Raw genomic sequence first — 24563 nt, 5'->3', positions numbered from 1 at the left:
TTATATTATTTATTAATTTGACTAATTATTGTTATATTTACTTAGTTATATATACATTGTGAAAATAACACTGAAATGCTGTAGTCTATGACTAGTATTCAAACTATGTCATTATAAGCAACATAACATTTTATATTGCGTACAAAATAATTTATAAATACAATTTTAAAAATACTATAATATAAATATGACAAATTTTTTTAATATACCTACTTATTATGCCAGCTGATGTTTAAAACTTACTAACTGCATATGCCGGAAAGATTTATGAATCTTAAATGCTATCAGTCATTTCCATAACCTAGTTTTGATTTCCACTAGCTGTCTTATAATAATATTATCATTTATGCAGTGAGCATTAAAATATTTTACCTATTGGTCTAGTAAAAAGTTTGTTTTAAATATTGTTTCACGTATTACTACTAATAAATTAAATGCCAATATTATATTCACCATTAGAATATATTATAGCCATATTTTTATATTAAAACTACTTAATTATGAAATAATTAATTAGAATATATTATTATGACAGCCTCTGGGAATTGATAATTATTAATGTACATAATTATTCTATTTGATTTAAGTATCATACTTTTCTCTTTGAATCGTTTTTTGTAACTCAGTTATCGTATTTCGGCTTATTTAGGCACCATGCACACTCAGCAATAGTAAACATACAACTGATCGTGGGTATTCTGCGAATAAGCATTAAGTCGAAAATACTAGTTTTGAGATAATCGAGTTTGAAAGTTTGGACGGTCCTAACTTGTTTTATACATATAAAAGGCAAATTCCATTCTGCGATATTGCTTTGAGTATGACTTAGTGCAGTTTCGCACGCAGAATTTTGTGAATACAGCCTGAGAATGAGAGAAGCAAATGCACTAAGTCCCTTTAGTGCCTTTTCTCTGAATTGATGTATGTCTTTTTGACTTATAACATAAATTATCTTCGCCAGTTTTATAGATATGACTGTGTGTTTTTGTAGACTATAGAGCGTACTCTTAATAAGATTACCTCATCATTAAGTCAAAACAGCAAAATTTTGACTTAGTGCTTTTTCGCAGAATACCCACGTGATGTAAAAAATATATTGTCAATTACTGTCACTTTGTGCATGAAAACGCTGAAAGGCAAAAGCCGGGTTACAAAAAATGATTCAAATGGACAAGTACATAACTTCAATTAATTTACATTCCATACCCATTAGACATTCTGACAATGTCTGTAGTTTTTCTAATTTTTATTAATTTTCTTTGTAGCGGTTTGTTATTCATTTCTGAAATATATTGACAATTCAAATCTTATTGATATGCAGTTGGTAAGTTTCACCCGTAGGCCGAACTTATACAATTTAATTATAGTAAATTCATTCACAATTGAACAGGTGTTTGCGTCTTAGAGTGTATGATAGTCTTGAGAAACAAACATTTTTGTTAACTAATTTATCTTTCAGTTGGTAATATTGACAGCTAGATTTATTCTAGAGTATGCGAGACTTGTTGACCAACGTATATCGGTCAGACCACAAGCACATTCATCACTAGTTATAGCAAACATAAAAGTTTATTTCTCACTATTCTATTTTTTTCTGTTGTTTATTCAGATATGAACAATGTTCCTGGGGTTGGAACACGGACCGAAAGCGAGAAGAGATGACGGAAGACGCCGCATGGTACCTCATTGCCAGAGATCCTTCCGGAAAGAACCTCGGCTTTTCCCATTTTCGATTCGATATGGACTACGGAGAAGAGGTGCTCTATTGGTGAGTAATGTTTTTCATATTTAATTGACGCAATTCCCTACTTCAGCAAATGAATTGTACGAATTTGTCTAACTAAGATTATAAATTTGTTAATACTATTAATTGTTAACGCTATATACAATTTATATTCGAAATGATAACTAAATTTATATGTACTTTGATGAATTGTCTTTACGTATGTTTTCATGGGTTTTATTTTGGTATTACGTTTAAAAATGCTGAAAATTTAATTCGTATTTTCAAACGTAATATACTAAAATTTTCAAATCATTTTGTACCTAATTGTGCTAGAAAGAAATTATTACTTTACTAAATATGATAAAACGTTTCTCAATATTTTATAAAATACTTCTTTTCATAAATACTTGATTGTGTATTTAATGCTCAAGTATCAAAAAAAACTTATTCGTTCGTGTCGAATATAGCCATTTTGATTACTTAGGTAGTTTGTCGATTTACACATACTATTCGATTGTCTATTTTATTCTCGTTTTGCGTGACCTGTCTCGCAGAAAACTTCCTCTTTCAACAAATTGTCTCCGTAGAGGCTACCGATGTGGGAGTTGCCATTTTGATAGACGATATTACTGAACCCGTTAAGTTTTGAGTAACCGTTCGTCTTTGGTTTCTCGCTCACGTAAACATTATTGTTATTCATTTTGTTCAAGTCTTCCATCAACTCGGCTTTAGTTTTTTCCGTTTTTGCGAATGAGAACTGATACATTATTCTGTTGAAGACTCTTTTGCATACGTACATGAATACTATTAACGAAACGAAAATGAATGAAATGACATCTAACAGTAAGTATTGATACCATGCCAAATCGAGCGCTGGAGATCTCAGATGTTTCGCTCCCTTATATTTTATCACGTATTCTAACCAATAGGTGGCAGTGTCTAACGGATGTTGCGGCCTGTCGGTGAATAGTTGCGATAAGTGATGCATGTTTTCTGCGTATCTGAAACAAAAACAAAAGAATATGTCAGTAAATTTTCAGTCGGAAATCAATTAATACATTATTGCCAACGAATTTGGGAACCCACGCAAGATTATCGACCACTCATAAATATGACATACTTTCTTTAATCAAAAAATGTAAACATTTGATATGATTTTTTAATTAAATATTATAATCTTAATTATAAAATATCCTTATTAGTATCATCTCATTTGTTTTGTTTATTTGCCAAATTTGCCAAAATAATATTGTCCCAATTTTTATTATCTCGAAGACATATTGACACTTGCAGTTATAATTTTGTTTACATTTTTAATAAGAAATTCGTATCAAATAAACATTATTTGTTTTTTTCAGTTCCGTGAGATAAAATTTATCTCACAAATATAATCTTATTGAAATAAATCTAATAATTATATAATTGGCATTTTACTTATTGTTATCTTTAAATAAAAGGTTTTTCTATTTTCTTATATGTACCAGTTTTACAGTGCTTCTCAATGAGGAGTCAGACTGGTGAATAAATGTGTACTTTTATCCAAGACATTGTTGTCAAATTGTCCTGAAAAACTCATTGATTGATCCTATCTGTCTAATTTAACCGACTGTTTCATTATTGGTAGATAAAATTTCTCATTTTCTTATATAGGTGGACTTATGCTAATATGTAGTTGTCGGTTCCATCAATAAACAGAATGGTGACAAAACAGAACAGTGATAAATAGAACTATGATCTTTCAGGAAAAATATAACATTTAATATAGCAATTGTCGTATCTCTGTGTTGTATAGGTTTTTAATTACCCAGGTTTTCAATACGCCGTAAAAAAATCATATATAATTTCTGCATTCCTAATCGCTGGAAAGCCTCAATTAAACGGGAATGTCATCATAATCAATATAATATGTTCAAAATGCTTGGGTGACTAGGTACAGCGAAATAATGAGTTTAATAATTCTGTAGAGTTGTCCACGATTATCAAAATCAAGCACATAAATTGAAGTTTTTACACCGAATGGCCAACATGTAAACTTGTTTTATAAGTATTGAATTAATAAATGGGTATGACAAAAATGAATGTTTTATTTTCTCTCTGGCTGTTCTGTTTTGTTTTTTCATGTTCTGTTTTGTCCGGTTACCATAGTTGTCATAATTTTGCTTTTAAAATAGAGCTTATTTTCGTTGGGTCTCTAAATGAGACTCTCTGAGAGAGAGTTTTATGAATAAATCTTATTGTTATCAATTGTAACTAAATCATACGGCATCATAATTATACAATCAATACCTGGTATCATTGATGAGTTCGTACACGGCCTCTGATACGGTGGCCTCGTTGACGTCGTAATAATTGATGATTTTGACGACTCCTCTCCTGTCGAGCTCGGCCAAATTCAAAGCCTGGTCTGCGAATAGCGGAACTCCCAAGATTGGCACTCCGCAGTTGATGGCTTCTTGACTGCCGAGAAGTCCTCCGTGACTGATGAATAGCTTGGTCGCTGGATGACCTAGACACAGATAACAAAAACATTTAGTTATTTGTCGCTATTTTAAAATTTTTAGTAATATAAATTTATCTATATTATAATTTAGATAATGATATATACGTCATTTTGAATCATGACTTACTTTTAGTGATTTCTACATAATTTAAATAAGTATATATTTCTTTTATTATTAGATATAAGAAAACTTTCTACTGATTACGTTAGCTAAAAGTGACTTCAAATTTCTACTAGGAGAGTTATTTGCCAATTTGTATAAAAAGACAATCCATTATGATGACTAGATACCCAGCTAATAATACACTTCAGCATTATTATGTAGTTAAAAAATCTTTTAAAAGCGTTTATAAAAATGATTACATATAATGAATACCAAAAAATGGCAGACATTGCAATTGATCAACATAACCATGCTTCATTCGTTCGGTAAATGCATTCAAATATCATAATCGAAATATTGTATGACTCCTATAATCTATATAGTTCGAATCAAAATTCTTTAATTTTGACCCTTTCATTTAACCTTTTTGATTGTTTTCAATAATTCAAAGAAACTAAGCCGTGCATAATAATTGCCAGGATATTTTCTAATTGTACTTACATAAGATTTCCAATTGCGGCATCCATAATCCGGTCTTAATGTTGGACGGAAGTTCTGGGAGGTTGGTGGGATCGACCTTCCACAGGACTCGCTGTTTCAGGCTTCCAAGTGCGTTGATGATGCCTTGCAATTTTTCACGCGGCAGAGATGCAATTTGGATCATTGAGCCGAAACTGAAGTATACCACACCGTCTTCTGATTCGTCGAGGAACGTTTGGATGTCCTGCAATAATAAATTAAAAGTTGAATTATAGAAAGCTTCACAGTCTAGTTGGGGCCATTGCTCATAGATTTGTTATATGTATGTCGTAATCATAGTGGTGACATGTATAGATAAAATCTAAGCCAGTTCTCACATCTAAACTCGCCTCGTCTGCCGCACAGGCATGAATCAAACCTTCCAAGAACATCGATCCGGTGTCGCATATGAAGATCGCGCACATCTACCTAGCGACAGTTGCAACATAACCTTCGAAACGTATAGATATTTGGTTGCGGCGATCGGCGAGCCAGTATAGGAATGACCAATTCATAGGTGTTTGTATGCGTCCTGGCGTCTTCGACGCACAGCCCGAGAAGCGTGCAACAAGATTGCAACAGTAGATGTTTTTTTTCAAACTAAAAAGTCGCATTCGATCAATCTGGAGAGCTTGATTTGGCAACGTGTGTTTTGTGAATAATGAGACGTCTCATCGACGTATTTGACACGTTGCAGGCAAGACGAGTTTTGATGTGAGAGCCGGCTAAAATGCAAAAAGTCACAGGGTTTCGTGACAATTTTTCTCATTTTGCAAAATATTACTCTTTTGAAAGATAGATATACTTCCGTGAATAGTAATTGATTAGTTTTCATTTCAATTAGTATGTTTAAAAACTGCGACCTGGCACTATTTTACACCATTGTTGAAAATATGTGAATAATTTATTAGTATCAAGAAATTTTTCTTCGGTGAAATCAACAATATTTTTATTTAATTTCTATTATCATAAGTGAAGCCTAAGTGTGTCAGGTGATAGACACATTATGACAAGTCTCCGCGTGCTCACGAAATAATTTTATTGTAATATTGCAGCAATATTGATTATATTATTGAGCGAAGATATATTTATCTGTTTAATGGAAATGAGGCCGGGCGCAGCTTCTCGGCACATCGGAGAGTTGGAGGTTGACTTCGCTGATCTTAAATAGTTTTTTAATGCGCCTAGAATTGTTTCATCTGCGATAAGAAGTGATCCGTAATACTTGCAACATTTATTATTTAAAGATGACACAGAGAGTAAATAATTTATTGAATAAACATCTGATATGATTTTCAATCGACTCTACAATAATTAAATCAAGATATGTCATTCTTTGACATATCGTCCCATCTTTATCATTATATTGATGTCATGATATTGTCAATAAAATTAGTTTTATCAATTACAATAAGATACATAATTTGGAACACCTTTTCGACAAGATATGATTGAAAAATATTAAGGTGCTGTTAAACGATCAGTTTTGTTATCCAATCAGTCTCCGTTTCCATCGAGCTGTCCGTTAAACTGATGTGTAAATGTAAAACGGAAGCGGCCAACTGAAAGTTTTTATTTAACTATGCATTCGAGGCGTTATCTCAAATTTCATTAATATTGACTACGATTTTCAATTAAGGTATTGAATAAAAAATAATTTAATTAAAAATTACATGAAGAATAATGATTTATAATTTGTTGTTGTGGTTATGTGAGCTAAAACCTAACACTGGTTATGTGAGCAAAAACCGTGGTGTCAGAACGAATGTCAGATGCTGTTCAAATCAAGTGACATCCCAAAACCCTGCTTTACGTTTAGTACAGTGTGGGTGTTTGCTATTATGGTTGAAATTTTGACAGAGCGGGTGCTAATGTTGTGAAAATAAATTTTATTAAAATTTGGTTTGCAGTCCGGTACTCCAAACATGGGACTTCTATACAACGTTCTTAAATAAAACGTTTGTAACATTTCTTATTTGATTACTCATGGACAGTTTCTAGATAGAACTGTAAAACAACATGAGTGTCGTTATTCTACTTTTCGAAATAATGGTACATAAACATTGCATTATTTTGCTAGGGTTTGGTCTCCATACAACGTTCTTAAAATAATAAAAAAAAAACTACCCTTTGACAACTTTGAACTAACTGACTAAAATTGGTGTCATCGATTTACTTTTCGAGATAATGGAGTAAACTGTATTGAGTCCCACTAGTTATTAGGTACTATATTATGGCAACAAATTTGGCTAGTACTAATTATACAAAATAAAGAGAATTATCTTGAATTTCATTGCGTAGGTAATCAGTATAATAGTTGTGGTTAAACTATATTAAATATTTATAACTTTTGGTCCTTGACAATAGTATTGTTTTTAAATATACAAGTAGACATGTTCTGACACGTGCAGATTTAAAAAGAAATGAATTTGCTATGTATTATTTCAAATATTGATGAAATATCAAACAATAATTACTCAATTTCATTTCGTAAGAATTATTATAAAATTGTGTTTATTGTTGATCAATGAAAAATATCACAGTTGTAAATAAGAAGGCGAAACAACTTACTAGTTTATATTAATTACTTAACTGTCAAATCTTTATGGAAAGACATTGTGTTAATTAATTAGGAATCCTTATTTTCTAGTTTTTATATTTTACCAATGATAATCATATTCTGGTTTCCACCAGAAACAATTCTAAGATTGCTTGCGTTGAGGCCGGGAAGATATATCGACTAATATATAAGTAACTTATTTCCAGTTAATACATCGTCGTTGAGATGTTAAATTCTCCGATGATGACAAGCTCCCCACTATCTGTTATTAACCCAATGTTTACGGGCCGCACAAAATTGTGTTTTTGCTAATTACTTTTCAAATGCAAATTACCACGTTAATTACAATATTAATTAAAAGGGCCCGTAAGCATTGGGTTAAGATAAATGAAGTTATCCTGAGATTTTCCTTCATTTTTGAGTTTATTCTGTAAAATTTATCGAGTGCTTAAAGTCAGACAACATTATCTACAAAAAAGTGTTTTTTTTTTTTTGAGATAACGTTATTTTACATTTACAGCTAGATGATAGTCAAACAACGTTATGTCAATCTTTTCTAATTTCTTATTAAATCGTCAGTAAAGTTTAACGCTAACTACATTAGTTACCATTGTTTTCATATTTTTTAAAAACTATCCCTATAAATTTTAACATCATCATAAGCAAGATAAATGTACAATACACAATAAATTATAAAATATTAACATTAGGTTTTAAATAAACATTTCCCTTGTTAAGTTACAAGAATCTAAAATAACGATTTTTGGTTCTCCTGTAAAGTTGCACTTTTGTAGATAGTGTTGTTTGACACTAAGCCCTCGTTATATTCTGTCACATTGGAGTTTTTTTACAATGTATTTAATTATACAGTAGGTGATGAAAGAATGAGTTTTACTTATATTTTTTCAAATTAATATTCAGAAGAATACACAGTTTTCCATGATCATAATAGGCGTAATATAGATTAAAACTTACCATGGGCAAGATTCCTGGCTTTCCAATGTGGAGTCCACCAACTTCAACAATTTGCGGAACCCACGGTCTCACTTGGTTGATGCTGAAGTGGCTGTTGATCAATACCAAGCTGAAGTTCCTGGCCATCTCTCCGATTGCCGGTAAAGGTCTTCCTAGAGCATCTTCAGCGATCTTCTGAGACGACCAATTAGAGATAACTTCATACGACGCCTTTATCACCAGCCCCATCACAGTATTGAACAGTCTACCGTAGAAATTCATGGTTTGGGTTAACGGGTAGAAATATAATGGTACGTATGCTGGGTTATCAGGGTTGGCTACCATATCATTGACCCATGGAAGAGTTATGCTGGAAACTAATCCGACTGAAGGAATACCAAGCTCATGAGCTATGGCTAAGAAGCACTCCGAACCAAATATCTCAGTTACGAACAAATCGAACTTTTCGTGCTTGGCTGATTGTATCAATTTGCGTACTTCCGGATGGTTGAGGCCCATTTCGCACGACTCCAGGCAGTCGAACATGTTGTCCAGATGGTTTCCCATCGGAGACATCGCCAGGGGGACGTCTATTGATATGTTGTTGGATAATGCTGGTAGCGTGCCGTCCAGGCTTATGTCCACGAAGTTTGGAATCGGCTTTTTCTGTTGAAAAGAAAGAGAGAAAAAAATCAGGTTAATGAAATTTTATTAGGGTGTGATCTAAATATATGGAAAAAGTTGGATCTTTGCAAACTGATTGGACTATAATATCTTATGAACATTTAGTATTACACTTCTGGAATGTTAATGTGTTCGCCATAGAAAAAATTACTAATTTATAAATTGGTGCATTTAAACATAGGTATAGCTGTTATTTTTCTACCTCTAGCAGTTGACGTTTCGGTAATAAGTATACATATGACATATGCGATGTTTGTGATTGTTCATCTAAATAATTATAATTTTGTACATTTGGCTGATTTTTGTATATACCTATAATAATAATTGTTTGCCCTCTCTCAGGTTGATAGATAATAGAGTTATATTTACATTATAATGTGAATGTTTTGGTTTCGGTACAAGCCGTATTGAAAATGGTCATGCATTTAATTAATAATAAAAAATAACATACGCAAGTTTCAATGATTATATTGGCAAATCTGCACATTTAAGTAACAATTGATGGAATTGACTATTTGAGTGAATAAAAAAATTGGGGTTGAAATGCTTAGACAGATGCGGTCGATAATATTTTTAAGTCGACTACAAATTAATCCGCAATGCAAAATGACTTGCGGCTCGGAAGGGTGTTTTCGTATTTCTATATTTAACCACTTAGCACGCACCCCCCTGTCCTCAACCGCCATGCTATTCGTCGTAAGTCATTTTACGTCTCAGGACTATTCACTCGACTTATACTTAGATACCTAATATTATATAATAATTTAAGAATTATTTTAACCATATTGAATTTACTTGATTGACGCCTTTTAGCTGCAAGCGTTATCGTATGACATGTATTGTAATTATAAAACAATTACTTAATGTACAAAACATATCTTATTTCCTTAATTAATTTATTATAAGTATAACCTAATAAAGATTCATATCTCAAATAATATTATGTTGTTATTAGCAATTTTGTTTTAGGCAATTTTCTCAGCGAAGTATTTTCACATAGGGATCTTAAAACTTTGACAAGCATTAGGCAATTTTAATGGTAATAAGTATTTAATAGTAGGTACTTGCATTTTTAAGTAAATGCTTGTAAATTATTGTAACTAGTCACTGAGGAAATATAGACCATTTTTAACATCTGCAAAATAGCCAACGCTCAAGTTGTCGGCATGACGTTTTACGTAGGTACAATTTGCAGTTCAGTCGTCGCTTGAGTCCGGCGATTTTTTTTGTCTTAATAGAATTACTCTAAGAGAGAAAGAGAGGGAAAGCAGAGAGTAGAGCTTGAGAAAATTGCCATTTGTAGTAAATTAATTCAAAATAAGTTTACGTAATTGGAAAACACTTTTGAGAAATATAATATGACCAATAGAAAAAATCTTTTTGAAACAAATACCCAGTAGGATTAGAACATACGCTAGCAAATCATCATCTCGTTTTTGCAATTTTGAAAGATTTGAAAACTGAAAGCATTCTCCTCTCCCCAAGTTTTGTTTGTATAGATTTTTTTTGCAACAAACGCAGGTATTATAGTTTTAGTTTTGATTAAATTTAATTGATCACCTTATAGCTTGAAATTGGGTTCTCTTAAATTTGGCAAATAAATCAGTCATATAAATGTGTCACAAATATTTTTTTATATTAAACCTTTCGTGGACCCCCCGACGTTGTCCACGCACCCCAAAACTATTTTTTATTTGCCACAAACCCCTGGGGGTCTGTAGGAACCACTGATGTGGACGAATTAATGAAAAAAAATGTTAATAGGTACGTACTCGTAATATAATTCTATTATATAATTGAATGTTTCTGATTGATTTTGATATTGACATAATATTATTTATTATCTACAGCTAGTGTGAAATTTGAAAATGGATTAAGTGAACATTGTATTATAGATTGTAAAGATCTAGCGAATTTCCGTATTTATTATGTACAATTAAAATGCGTAATATATTTTTTTTTATATAATATATTATATATCTTGTTTCGCAGTAATTATCTCACGCTGTTTACGAATGGCGTGATCTAATTGAATTTATCTGGCGGACCAATATTTACAAGTAAAACTGTTAATGAATGCCCCATTTAACCTTGGTTAACGATAATTTTTGTATGATATAATAATTGATAATTAGACAAGTGTGATATTATCAGATACCTATGTAATAAGAAGTAATACCCAATAAAAATGCCATTTGATTATTTTGTTATTACACACAATAATTATTGCTTTCATAATTTTATAATATATTTTTTATAATACACATTAGGTTAGAGACAGTGATGGGTTTGAAGCTATGTACGAGTAAGTACTTCATCCTACACTAATATGTACTACAGTCAAATGATAGTAGGGGACTGTCTCGATTATGGGATAGGTTCATAACAAGGGGTTTATAAAACGTATGTTAATTGGTAACTATGTCGTCTCGTGAAACTATCTGGTACTGTTGTGATATAAAAAGATTTAAAGTAATTTTTGAAATAGTGGATTTATACGCCAAAAGACTTTTACATGGAAATTTTTATTTAATAAATACCTAAATAGTAATTGTAAAATGATTATTAATAATGGATAGTAGCTGTTGCTTAATAGTGGGTGGATAGCTACGTTTTTCTCAACGCTTTTTTTCCACAAATACCCCATAAAGATCTCAATTTCTTGTTTATGGTGTGATTAATATAAAATTCAATAGAAGATTTAATGCCTAACGTGTATAATTGATGTAACTGCTTTCTTTATAATGGTACTCAAAGAGAATCTAGTATAAAAATAATGTATATAAAAATCATCTAATTTGCGCTTATATTCAGAATTTATATTCACTTTACATACAACGAATGGTAGTCAGTTGTTAGCGATTAGCCAAATAAATTGTGCCCTTGCTTTGATTCAAACAATACGCCATATTTGTCAAAGACAGTTTTTTAATTTGTACATTTGTAAATTCATCATAATTATTATTGGTTTTAAAATCCGATGTGGACCCGTGCATCTATTCTATACACAAGACTGCTTTCGGCCGCTATCTAGGGTAAGAAAATATCCAAGTATTAGCACATATTGTAACAATTACAATACGTGCTATGTTTTAATAGCACACCTCTCTTGGCTGTGATACATTTTAGAGCCAGATTAACAGTTTTGACAGTTCAGACGGCTAATTTATTGTAATTTTTACAATATGTGCTAATGTTTCGATACTTTCCTACGCTAGTTAGCTGTTGTAGCGGCCGAAAGCAGTCTTGTGTATAAAATAGATGCGCAGGAAGAGACTTATTTATTAACAGGTAATGTTTTTTTTTACGAAAGTTCATAGTTTGGATCTAAATGTATTGAAAAAAAAATGTAAATAATTTGACAAACGCGGGATTGGAAGTCGAAGTGCCAATCGACCAGCGTGCGCCAAAGCGATAGGCACGCGATTATTATGATTTTCATTTAGATATAGGTAAATACACATTGATAATAATCCATTCTCGCCGCGTTATAGATAATAATATGAAGAACACTCTATCTGTAGTATCTATCGGTCACTTATTTAATCGTAAACTGTTATAGTGGTGTAATTAATTATCGTGTGCTATGGCCTCGCACTGTTCTACACAGTCAATCTATAAAGCAATCAAAATAATATAGACACGGAGCTTTTTTCCATTTACACGGAAGTCCAGCAATCGAGATAGTAGCTTTGGAAAAATGCCAGAAGTAGTAACTTGCAAAATATATCGTGATAATAAAAGTAATATAATCACATATATGTCAGTATAATCTTTTACACACTTCTCTCATGGCCATGCCTACACTATTTACTATTTGTTTAATTTACACTTCGATTATTATTTAATGTAAATATTACTTGTAGGTATTGTTTTTTTTAAATGACATATTTGCTGGGTACGACTTAATTTTATGATAGATCTGTATAATATGGCATGTAACATGCATGATTGTTGTGTGTTTATTATTATTATTGTCTTGTTTTATTTGCAAATTTTAAATTAATTGAAGCGAGAAAAAATAGATATTGTGATGAGCTTAAAGATTGTCTGATCGTGTATGCGTAACGGTAAAGTATTTACTTGGTAGTAAGTATTGGAAGTTAAAAGCTATTTTGCAAATTAAAATAAATCACAATATTAGTTAGTTACCTACTTAATCGCAATGAAATAAATTTCAACTGATGGATCTGTTCTATTAAATTTTATACATTGTTTTTCCGTCAATAATTGAATGTAAACTGTCAGTATTTTTTTGATCAAATGTGAAATCCAACTGGTTTAATAATACGACCCAGAATAATATTACATATTATTAACTGTCATGTTTTAACAAATTTATCAGTTCTTGTGTAACATAACGAAATGTTAATGTCTAATGGTTTCAATCAAGAATTCTTGGTAGAAAACCATTGTATGGACAATTAACATAAACAATATAAGTATAGTTACATACATACTATAAAGTGGTACTAACGATAAATTATTTTTATATTAAATAATATGTTTGATAGAATTTTAGCATTCTGAATTAGAATATCATTACAGATCTTATATCAAAATACATTGAGTATGAACTAATAGTAGTAAATTTTTACCCCTTTGTATTTCTTTTATAATTTTGCTGCAGTTGAATATTTACGAGAATAATATTAATTGAATCATTCATTGGCTCGAGATTTAAATACGGTAACGTTTTACCAAAGACGTAGGCGCAGTATTAATTAAATTATTATTATATTATTCAATTCTGAATAAATACCTACACACAAGATTTAAAAAGAATTATATATATATTTTGAAAAACCCCATGAACACGTGCCTACTTAATATTATATTGTTATTATTAGACATTTTGCATTTTCTTCCTTACGTGTTTTGAATTATATAAAAAAATCGGTATAGGTATTCGGCTATATTAATATGTTAATTGTACTCACGTTTATGTGGTAGATCTCCATTATTATGGTTTAAAAAGATGTATTGTTAATTCTACGATATTTAAGTTATTTACGTTGAAAGATTTTCTGGGCTTGAAACCGTAAACACACCTTCAGAATTATCCTATTTTAAGTTATGACTTTACAAAAAAACTTTGTTTTAAAACGACTGAAAATCGAACTACGAAATTAACGTAATTCGACAGTTAGTTATCTAAAAAAGTAATTAAATTCTTAAAACTTACCAATGGAAAGTGGTTGACCACGGTGACGTGATGACCTCGTTCCGCCATGGCCCTCATCAGTTTTCCGTACATAACATAGTGGCTCTGCGTGTTAGTGGGGAACACTCCCAGGATCCTAGCGCCTTCACTCAGCTGCCCGGTCAATCCCACCAGCAGCGCCAACGCGAACACCCAACAGCTGGATGCCATTGTCAGTTCCTCTCAGGCACAAACGTAATATGATCCCGAACTTCAAGATTCGGAACCTATCCCGGGAAAACACACCAGGAAAATCGACTTCGCTTTAGCGACTTAGTTAGGTTTAACAATTTTAACTGTTTTTTTTCACTTTATAATAAATTATTATCAATAATTAAATCGTTGAAATGTTCTGAATATCGTAGGTAGATAAGTACAGGTAATTCACAAACTTTAGATAAGTTTATAGAGGTTTTAAAATAAATTTCTTTAAAATAGAGAATAACAAAAAAATGTGCTTTTACATAAATATTGATTATTTTAAACTCACTTGAGATGATTTTTTTTCGAATCTTTGTCACTTTTGTTTGTTTATTATTAATTTCTTTATTCCCTTTTCGATATTCGTTTATTTTTTGTGCCAACGATTTTTTCTGTCTCGAAAATTCTTGATTCTTTTTTTGTTCCCTTTTTGAATTAAGAATCCTTTTCCGTTTTCTTCCTTTCACTTGTTTTAAATTTTCGTCTTGAGATTTGTGATCGAATTTATTCGTTCTCTCCGAGTTCCGCTGTCAGCTGTTTTCGAATAGAAGGCCGCCTGTGGGGGTTGGGTCACAGCCGCTCTCAACTATGGCTGGGTTGGAACTGTGATCACTGTGATCAGAGAGGACAGATATTACAGGTCTTATCGTGACACCGCGCGGCCGGGATAGACAAACGTGATACGTTACGCCGTCTGGTGGTCTCATTCGGAAAACCGAACGCCGTTGACCCACGGCCGGTGTCAATAATTACTATTATTTAATTTTTTTTAACAATTGTTCGTATCTGTCACCACTATTAACAAATTATTTAGATAGGTACTACAGCACTGTTTCTACGTTTAAGACTTTACTTCAGTGAAACGGCAAATAATTTTCAACTATAGTTGCGACGAAATGTCGGACTGGCTGGCAATCGGAGAGCGAAAGTCGAGCTGTGAACACGTCAATTTCTTTTGTGATGGCGACGGGGGAATTAATTCTTAAATCGAGTAAAGATGACTAAAAAACGTTACCCATTTACTTAAAAAGAAAACATGTCAATGAATATATTATTATTATTAGTAATAGAACAATAAACATAACATTAAATGGACGCATGTTGACTTTTTATGACAAATTATGTTTTGTTCTGCACGCGTCATTTGCACAATCTTCACGTCGCGTAGTTATTATCGTTTTAGACCGTGCCCCAGCTGCAGTATAGCCTTAATGATTTCAACTGTTTTTATAATATTTACAACGTTTGTTTTGTAAATAAATATTATAAAATGAAATCGTAACTGTATATGCTGTGAATCGGCTGAATTTACACAATTTTTACACAAAAATAATGTGCATAAGGTTTAAATCTCGAGTGTGGAAAAATATGGGATGAAATTAAAAAAATTCACGTAAACGAAATGCGCAATCGTTATCAGTAATATTTAAGTACACTCGGCGCGCTTTGTGTTTCTTGAGTTTTATCTGGATTCTTGGTAGATATCTTAACGTTTAGAGCAGCCATAAATAGGCAGAGACTGTGATCGAGAAATTTCGAGAAATAATCAGAAAAGGCCAATCTCCAATCTCAAGAAATTATTTTCCGAAATTTCGGGAATTCTCATTTCATCAATGAGATTCTCGAGAAATTGTCACTAGGTTTAAGATTGCTGAAGAAATATAACTTTTCAACGTGTCGAAACTTTATCTCATTGTTTTTTTTAGCAGGTAGAGCTAGAAAAAAGATCTCGACTTTTAATTGGAACGGAATTTCTTAAATTTGTCGCTCAAAATTTGCCTAAGAAATGACAAAAATAATCAGCAAGCAGAGGGACTTTCGTAATAATGTTGATTTTTCGAAAATCTTGAGAATTGTCGCGAAATTAAATATCCAATTTCGAACTCTTGAGAAAACAAATAGCTATTCATGATTTCGAGAATTCTCGAATGTCGATAAATGGAAGTAGTCGGGAAAGCTCTACAATCAGGGAAAAGATAGCAAAAATTATCTCGACGATTCAAATAAATAAGACGGTGATAGACGTTCACTTTAATAAACCAGGAATTACCTATTTCAGTCAGTTTAGTTTTGATATTAATTAAAAAAAATATATTATTTACTACATAATTTATTATAAAATATGCATCTTTTCTCGGCGATTTTAATAGACGATTTAAGTTGACAGTCATTATTTTTATATACAACAAAACATGTCAATTACGTATAATACAACCATAATTATTGCTCTTTGGAGTACAAAAAAATGTTATAGTTTGATCCAGGAAGCAAGTTTTTAAAATAATAAATATTATTTAATACGCTATTATACATACCTACTGTTTAAAAATATATTAAAATGATTACAAAAGTCTCAGAGTGTTTTCATTAGTTCTGTGTGCAGATAAATTTTTAGAATCATTCATTACTTTTCAGAAGTGCGAAAAGAAGATTAAGTTTTGGATAACTTGATAATATAAATTACATGAAGAATTACACATTATGTGTAATTCTTCATGTGATGGACTGATTTTATTCAAAGGCGGCCCTGCCCGTTTTCTAGCATGTATTCAACTTTCTTTTCAATTTTCAATACGAGTCTATCTGCACATTTCGCATACAGAACTATTCAGTTTTTGTATGATTTCGCTATTTCATTGATTTAATAGATTAATTTGATATGTTGTAATTATTTGTAGTGAACCAGAATTGTTTCTGTGATAAAATACTATATTGACTCGATGACCTCCTAATAAACCTATCAAAAGCGATAGTATAAATTTTACTATATTATGTTGGTGAATTGAATGAAAACTACAAATTTATTGGAAGATTTTCCTTGTTTTATCTTTGGAAAACTATGAACTGTTTTGGTATTATTTATTATTGTTGTTTGACACTGGGAACTATTTGATTCAAGGAAGGTCTTGTAGTATTTGAAAATTAATAATACACAATTTATACGACTGCAATTATTATACAAATGAATATGTTTTCATTGTAAATTTGCCACCTTAAAATGCACATTTGGGTTTGTGTTTTTATGAAAGGAATTATAAGAATAGTTGATGCATTTATCCGATAAGTGCACATATTATTTATAGTAAACTTCGAACAAAAAATACGTACATACATAATTATTAAAAATCCGCCAGAATACGTTTTCCTATGAGTGAGAATGCCACATGCTAACATTTGACATGGCATTCGATACTTTTTATACGGTGATGAGCTTAGTTCTAAATTCGAACACCGGACTATTTATATTATTAAGATATGTGATGGCTGAAACACTACGAAAAAAATGTTTTAAACGCTTTGAGAAAAGAATTAATATGTTACAAATAAATGTCGATATGTCCAACATCATTTTGCTTATATTTAGTGAAATAAAGGGTTTATTAGCTTATATAAACTTCTAATTTGTAAATACAATATAATAGAAAAGTGAACTACTTACAATTAAAACACAATAACATTGTTTATCACAAATCTTGAATTATGGACTTATAGGTTTTTGAAGATAGACCGTCTGTCTCACTAATAACTTATTCTGAAAATTATCGAGTGACTGATTTCTTTACTAAAACAATTGAATTATAATATAACATTGTATTGTATTCATTGACAGTTTACATTTGGTACATTTAAACCCCATTGGTAGATCTTGGAGATATTAGTGTAGCTGTAGGTACAGTGTTTTAATAGTCATTCCCCTTGGACTGTCGCGTCACGAAAATCGGGTCAATGTAAAAAAAGAAATCGGGGATTTCCAGAAACGGTTGTTATTATTCGGACAGCCATGAAGTTGGTAATGATAATTTTGTTGATGTATCACGCACCCACATGATTGTTTTAAAAACGAAGTCAAAAACTTGCACATTGTCACGACGTTATCCAACCGACGTTTGGTTTCGTTTTGAAAACTGCTCGAGAAAATGCGTCCACTATTGGTGGTGAACTTTGAAAAATGCACTTCTATTTGAACCGCTGGTCGACGACTTGTCAAGATAAGATTAAAATAATTAATATTCTACTTTCTCTCTCGGGAGAGACGAGCGCCATTTAATGTCAACATTAAATTTAGTAAAAATATATTACTGTTTAATATGATTTATTACCCCAAATGGTCACTGTATCAAAAGTGTCCCAGTTTCGACGCGAAGTAAATAATTGGTTTATATTTTATTAATTTGACAGTTTGACCCCGAGTATAATCTGATTTGAATATCGAATAGAAAAAAAAACCGCGGAAATATTCAGTCTGTAATTTCATTTTATCTCTTTTTTTTAAATGTAATTTATTAAGACGTAGAATAGTGTAATTATTTTTAAAACGTTCGAAAGTTGTGTGTTTATGATGCGAGAATATACGTGATGTGCATATGTGTAGTTCTTGCAATTAATCGATAACGGTAAAATGGGGGTGAATAGAGCCACAAAAGAATGCTTTGGCATTATTATTTAGTTGGAAAATCCTGTAAAATCGTTTGTAACTGCACGCGACTAAGTAAACAATAATCATTGTCAAAAATGGCAGTCATTGCTTTAGTTAGGAAATCGGAATCACCAATTTAGCAATGCTAATTATCTTTGCAGTTTACCAACTTAAACATGCGTCATTCGTTCGATAAATGCGTTCAAATGTCACAATAGAAATAGTGTATAAGGCATATTGTCTAACTTCAAGTAGGCTGTGATCTACTATCCAATATGAAAACTGGCAGTGATCTATCACACTCTCCTTTTGTTATTCTTCAACTTAAATAAACCTATTGGGTGAGACCTTTTACCACCATAAAGAAATCCTCGATTTTCCATTCGTCGTGAAAATAAGTTTCGATTTTATTTTCGACACTCATTCAGTGTTGCCAATGGTCGTTGACAAAAACATTTCAGGCGGGATAATTAAACAAGCTATTTGGAAGAAAAAAAAACGCTAGATTTTGAGAAAATCAAATTTCAAAACTTTTTTGCTGATCGAAAAAAAGCATATATTGAAAAAATAGACTATACTTGTAATAATCACACCACATTTTCCCAGACACTTCTCAAAATTGACAAAAATAATTCATTAATCGAACAACCTACGATAATTTATAATTAGGTAATACCGGAGAGTGAAATCCCTGATAATCGTCAATTCGATGCCACATGCCTAAGTACACATTGAACTATAACATCTGATACCAATATATCACTATAACGCACAGAATGCCTCTATTGTTTCATTGAATAGTTTTATTACGCAAGTACCGATCTACCTTCATTGAATATCTGAATAAACTAAAAATCTAGCTTATTTTTAGCACAATAAAAATGCTATAAGCTAGATGCCTATCGAAAACTACAATCGATTAAATATATTCTTGTATCTATAAAATATCTAAAATTATGTATGGTTTAATAACATAATTTTCGATATTTGACAGTTAAACGAATATTTTTGACTATTATCTACTGTGGCTTGGATTAGGCAGGGTTTAATTGAATTTTAAAAACTAACAAACACTATCTACACACTAGTCTTAGTTCAATGAAAACAAATGCGTTTGACCGACAAAGTTTGCTGTGCACTGTTTATATGTCGTATAACAGCCTACCTCTACTTTTCGCCACTGGTAGGTACCTATTATACTGTGTTTATTTAATTGTTTTCTACTATAATATACGAGAATATGATTGTTAATGTATGAATACGATAACTAATTATTTATCTCTAGATATGTAATTATAACATTATTAATTATTATACAAGTATAAAGTAATAATGAGTATTATGAAATTTTGTTTATCTATTTCATAAGTCTCTTTTCGCCACAAAATACTATACGTAATATAGGTAGGTGTCATTGTATATATGTTACACCGAATGTGCGGAATTGACTATTACATGAAATGGGCAAAATTTTGGCTAATTCATGTAATAGTCAAGCCTGTTGCCTTATTCATGAATTAGGTAATTTTTCTGCTGAGTACATGAATTCGCCAGGGTATGGAATTCTTGAACTGTCAACATGACAGAAGAAAAAGTAAATTTAATACGGACGGTTTTATTAGTTATAATTGGATATAATATAATATTATTATTATTAGGTTAGGTTAGGTTAGGTTTTGTAATTCTGAATTAAATTATTCAACTGAATGTCGATTTTGAGGTTAGCTATCAAGTGTCAACAAACTATCACAAACATTCAATCGACCATTGCACGATTGATACTTTGAAAATACTTTTCAATAAAATTCTTCCGTTATCATATTATAGTTCTAGATTTTTTTTGCGCATAGTAAATGGATATGAACGTCATTGTAGTTATTGATTGGTATATTTTTATATTATAATCAATGACATTTGACACATTTGTTTATTTGATTAGTTGCAAAAAACACCACCGGAGCGCGATCATCTATTTTGACCATAGATAATATATGTACATTTTGACCAATGCATGAGCATTTGATACATTTAGTTTAGTTGCAAAAAATACCACCGTAGCGCTACTATGTAATTTGTCTAATACATGAACTAGGCAGAAAAATTACTGCTGAATTCACGCACTCTCCAGATATTTTGTCTAATTCATGAATAAAGCAACGGGCTTGCATTTTTCATGATTTAGGCAAAATTTTATGTAATATTCAATTTCGCACATTCGGCGTAACATATATATATATATATCGTCAAAAACGTGCGGCGTAGTAAGAAAAACGAACCGACGAAAGAGCAATTAATTAGCTCACTTTTCACAAACACTTCTGGGTCGCTTAGCTTCCCGTATTAAATAATATAAACATAAACATACAGAATGCAAGTCTATCTCAAGAAAAGCTGAGTCAAAAGCTGTAGGACTTCTAAATACACACTAGCTTTTTCTTTCGACTAGGAAGTCATTTATACGTCAGTGGGAAAAGCTCTTTGTAAAATTGATGTCCGGCATTAGATATGTTTTATTGGCTCGTTCTTAGATATCTATTATTTACAAGGTAACGTCGCAATTCAACTATTATGAGACCATTTTCCGTCACAATGATATAATTTTGATTATTTTTTGCTACTTATCCAGTAACAGTAAAATCATTGAATTCACATCGTCATCGATTTATCCAATCTCGAAATCTCTCCAATTTGAATTCAATGGAGCATGTTATAATAGAAATTGTCATTTTCAAGTTATACTTTTCAAAATTGTGTTTAATATCCGACACCATACTTTATAAAATTCCGTCAATCTGTCACAAATGTAAGCATCTGTCAAACTATTCCTAGACAGTAGTCCTGTCATTTGTTTTCTTTCACGACCCGATTAAAATAAACGATTCCCTTATTTGCGTGCCAGTTTATTTTTTAAATTTAGAACATATGCTTTCTTTCACTTTATCCATTTTAATATGTCTTCTCGCTGTTTCGCTTCCTCCTCCACATTTACATTGTATGCTTTCTCTCATGCGCGTTAAAGTGCGGCCACACCGGCAACAAGTCGCGCGACAACTCGTTAAATTTTACGATAATTATCATAATTGCTTAAGAAATTTTACGATAATTATCATGCTTATCGTAAAATTTAACGAGTTGTCGCGCGACTTGTTTTCGGTGTGGACCCGGCATTACAGACAGACATATATATCAAGACATATGTAATATAACAATGATTGCGCTGAATCTTAACGATAGCATTTTGGATCTGGTATCGTGCTGAGGATGAGTTTATAGCCCTAAATAACTATTAATATGAATAACCCGAATATCGTACGTAAGTATATGCATGATTTTCAATATCTCAAAACATATCTATAATAAATTAATAACGGGATTATCGCAATCGGAGCGTAGTCAGCTTTACCGAAGAATACTATATCATTATCTCTTGTATATTAGTCATTAATATTTAAAAAATCACAGAAAAACAAATGTCTTTTGACGGAGGTGTGTGTAACTGCATTTACTATATTGCATTTTACTGCTTCTGTTAGACAAACCAAAGTTCAAAACGATTTACCCTGGGTTAATTGTAAGTAGTATCACCAAATATACCCTTCCGCACAAAAATGCCTCTAATACCGCATCACAAATTTAAAAACAACAAACATATCCCCGATAAATATTATAAAATAAATAACATCTCGCAAACGATCTTGTGAGGGGCGAATTTCGAAGACCGACAGTCACAAATGAAATTACCTGAACCCGAGGATATTTATTGCCCTTCGGCCCAAGCAAAATATTACCGTAGGATTTCTAAAAAGTTGAAATGTCTACCACTCTCCCCGCACCTTACGAGGGGGTAGACATGTTGAAAAGAATTCAGTAGCACGATTTCGCCCGCGAGGCCAGTAGATACGTCTTCTGCGCCCCCTCTGTCTTCGCGGAGGGGGCCGCCTAGAAAAAAGTAAAATTCACCCGTCTCGAATTTTCAAATCAGTATATCCCTTGTAGTGTTCCCGTGTTAATAAATAATCGTACAACTCCTACCACGCAAGAGCGAAATAAATAACAAGTGATTCGTGAAACCTAATACACCGTGAACACCGCAAGGTACCTAAATAAATCAGCCCAAAAAAATAACGTCAGTGTAGTGCCTAATCTAAGACCTCTTTAAATGTAATTGCAATAAGACCTAATGCTTTAGCGTAAGAAAACATAATTCTGCGCGGAATTATAAAATAAACATCTGTGTTATCAATTTTCAATTTGTGCCGATTATATTATTGTCTCTCACCCACCAATACATCGAAGTACCTACCCGAATGAAGGACTCCAAAACACACGTGAAGTTTCATGAGGTATTAGTAGTTAAAAGTAAACATTAGTTACTCGTGGCTTTCCCAGAATTTGTCGGTTCTAGATAATCTTAAGGAAAATCTTCGCTGTTGGAAAATGCCTACGACGCACAATGCGAAAATTCGATTTCCCTGCAAGCATCGAAAGCTAAATATACCGATTTTGTTTATATTGATAACGTTATCAACATGAAGATATTGTGGATTCGAGGAAAACCCACGAGTCTATCGATAACTATTTCGAAATGCAAATTAATTGCATAGATTATTTACAGTGTTGTGAAGTTTCTGCACTATTTTATTATACCGAGCATACTTAGCAGACTTTAAAAGATGTTTTAGTGGAAACACGTTCTGTGAGTGATAGCTTGAAAAATCTAAATCATAATATATCAATTCTATAAGTTAAAAAAATAACCTTTTTAATTTGGCAGTAAATAATTAATGGTCAATGAAATTAACAAAACAAATAATAAGTTTAAAACAATGTGCAGTGCAATGGTAGTAGGTAAGTTTGTTTTTTCCATGTTGAATTTTTACCACAGATTAAGATAAAGTTTCCATATTTTCGACTCGATTTTAATTTTGTATTTTGTTTGATTTTTATTGCTGTACAAATAATTTTTGTTTTGACATTTTGTATACAGACGTTCAATTATTTTGATATTGAAAATGTAATTATCATTGCTTTCTTAAGATTATATCGATCAATGAAGGACATCGTAAGAAGTCGTGTCCCTACTGCAGCTAGTTTAAGTTTAAGTGTTTTGATTAATCTATACGTAAGTACCTATCTACAAACGTTATTACGCGCATTCGCTAAGCACGTGGTTTATATTAGTGAATCGTATTTTAAGGGTATTTTTAAGATCATACGATATTTATTTTTAACTTAAAAATCGATTTAAAAAATAACTGTCTTTATCTCGAATAAATCTTAATACCTATTGTGACCATATTACATATTCGGTATTACGATTGTTTCCGGATGGGATATGCTCTGCTGGCTTTACATAATATTCTTTGAGACTTTCAGTTCCTAAGTTTAGTGTTTCACTCAGTATCGAGAGTTATAATTACTATATACGGCACCGCGTAGAGGCGTAGATCTATCGTCACCATACACTGTTTTATTATGACTAGTTTAGACCAAGACATATGTGTACGTGGACAAATGAACATTGTATAAAAATCAGAAACAGGTGATGAGAATCGAAATGTGCGTATTTTTGACAATCTGACTGTGTTAAAATATCATGGCAACTTCACTATTGCTGTCTACTAAGACCCGTTTCACACGGGACACCTGGCGAGATTCCGAATTTATACAATATACCTAACTGAATAGTTAAAGTT

The 24563-nt window shown here is 31.8% G+C and overlaps 2 protein-coding genes across 3 annotated transcripts in view; one reads left to right on the top strand and one right to left on the bottom strand.

Moving 5' to 3' along the window:
- Window positions 1-24563, top strand: part of Naa40 (N-alpha-acetyltransferase 40) — a 73200-nt gene that overhangs the window by 3235 nt on the left and 45402 nt on the right. Inside the window, exon 3 of the mRNA XM_085948154.1 lies at window positions 1610-1768. Coding sequence (XP_085804280.1) covers window positions 1610-1768 — 159 coding nt within the window. The remainder of the gene's footprint in view (window positions 1-1609; window positions 1769-24563) is intronic.
- Window positions 1262-15070, bottom strand: LOC147071500 (UDP-glucosyltransferase 2-like). 2 transcript variants are annotated; one of them, XM_085948147.1, is made up of 6 exons: window positions 14740-15066; window positions 14232-14476; window positions 8384-9028; window positions 4831-5053; window positions 4013-4232; window positions 1262-2727 (listed from the first exon to the last, which is right to left on the bottom strand). In XM_085948147.1, the coding sequence occupies exons 2-6, from the start codon at window positions 14418-14420 to the stop codon at window positions 2250-2252; spliced, it is 1755 nt and encodes a 584-aa protein (XP_085804273.1). In that variant the 5' UTR covers window positions 14421-14476; window positions 14740-15066; the 3' UTR covers window positions 1262-2249. The 2 variants fall into 2 exon arrangements, with proteins under 2 accessions (XP_085804273.1, XP_085804272.1); XM_085948146.1 differs by having other exon boundaries at window positions 14232-15070.

Source organism: Rhyacophila brunnea, unplaced genomic scaffold (genome assembly GCF_057557595.1).
Source record: "Rhyacophila brunnea isolate RB1 unplaced genomic scaffold, BYU_Rbru_1.0 scaffold_20, whole genome shotgun sequence".
Lineage (NCBI taxonomy): Eukaryota > Metazoa > Arthropoda > Insecta > Trichoptera > Rhyacophilidae > Rhyacophila > Rhyacophila brunnea.
Note: the sequence above shows the minus strand (reverse complement) of the source record. Positions and strands in the feature narration are given on the sequence as shown.

Coding starts and splice junctions, on each gene's coding strand:
- LOC147071500 (XM_085948146.1), bottom strand. CDS start 14,420: ATGGCATCCAGCTGTTGGGTGTTCGCGTTGGCGCTGCTGGTGGGATTG. Junction 5,054..8,383: donor AGCCAGGAATCTTGCCCATG/GTAAGTTTTAAT, acceptor TTATTATTGCAG/GACATCCAAACGTTCCTCGA. Junction 4,233..4,830: donor GCCGCAATTGGAAATCTTAT/GTAAGTACAATT, acceptor ATCTGTGTCTAG/GTCATCCAGCGACCAAGCTA.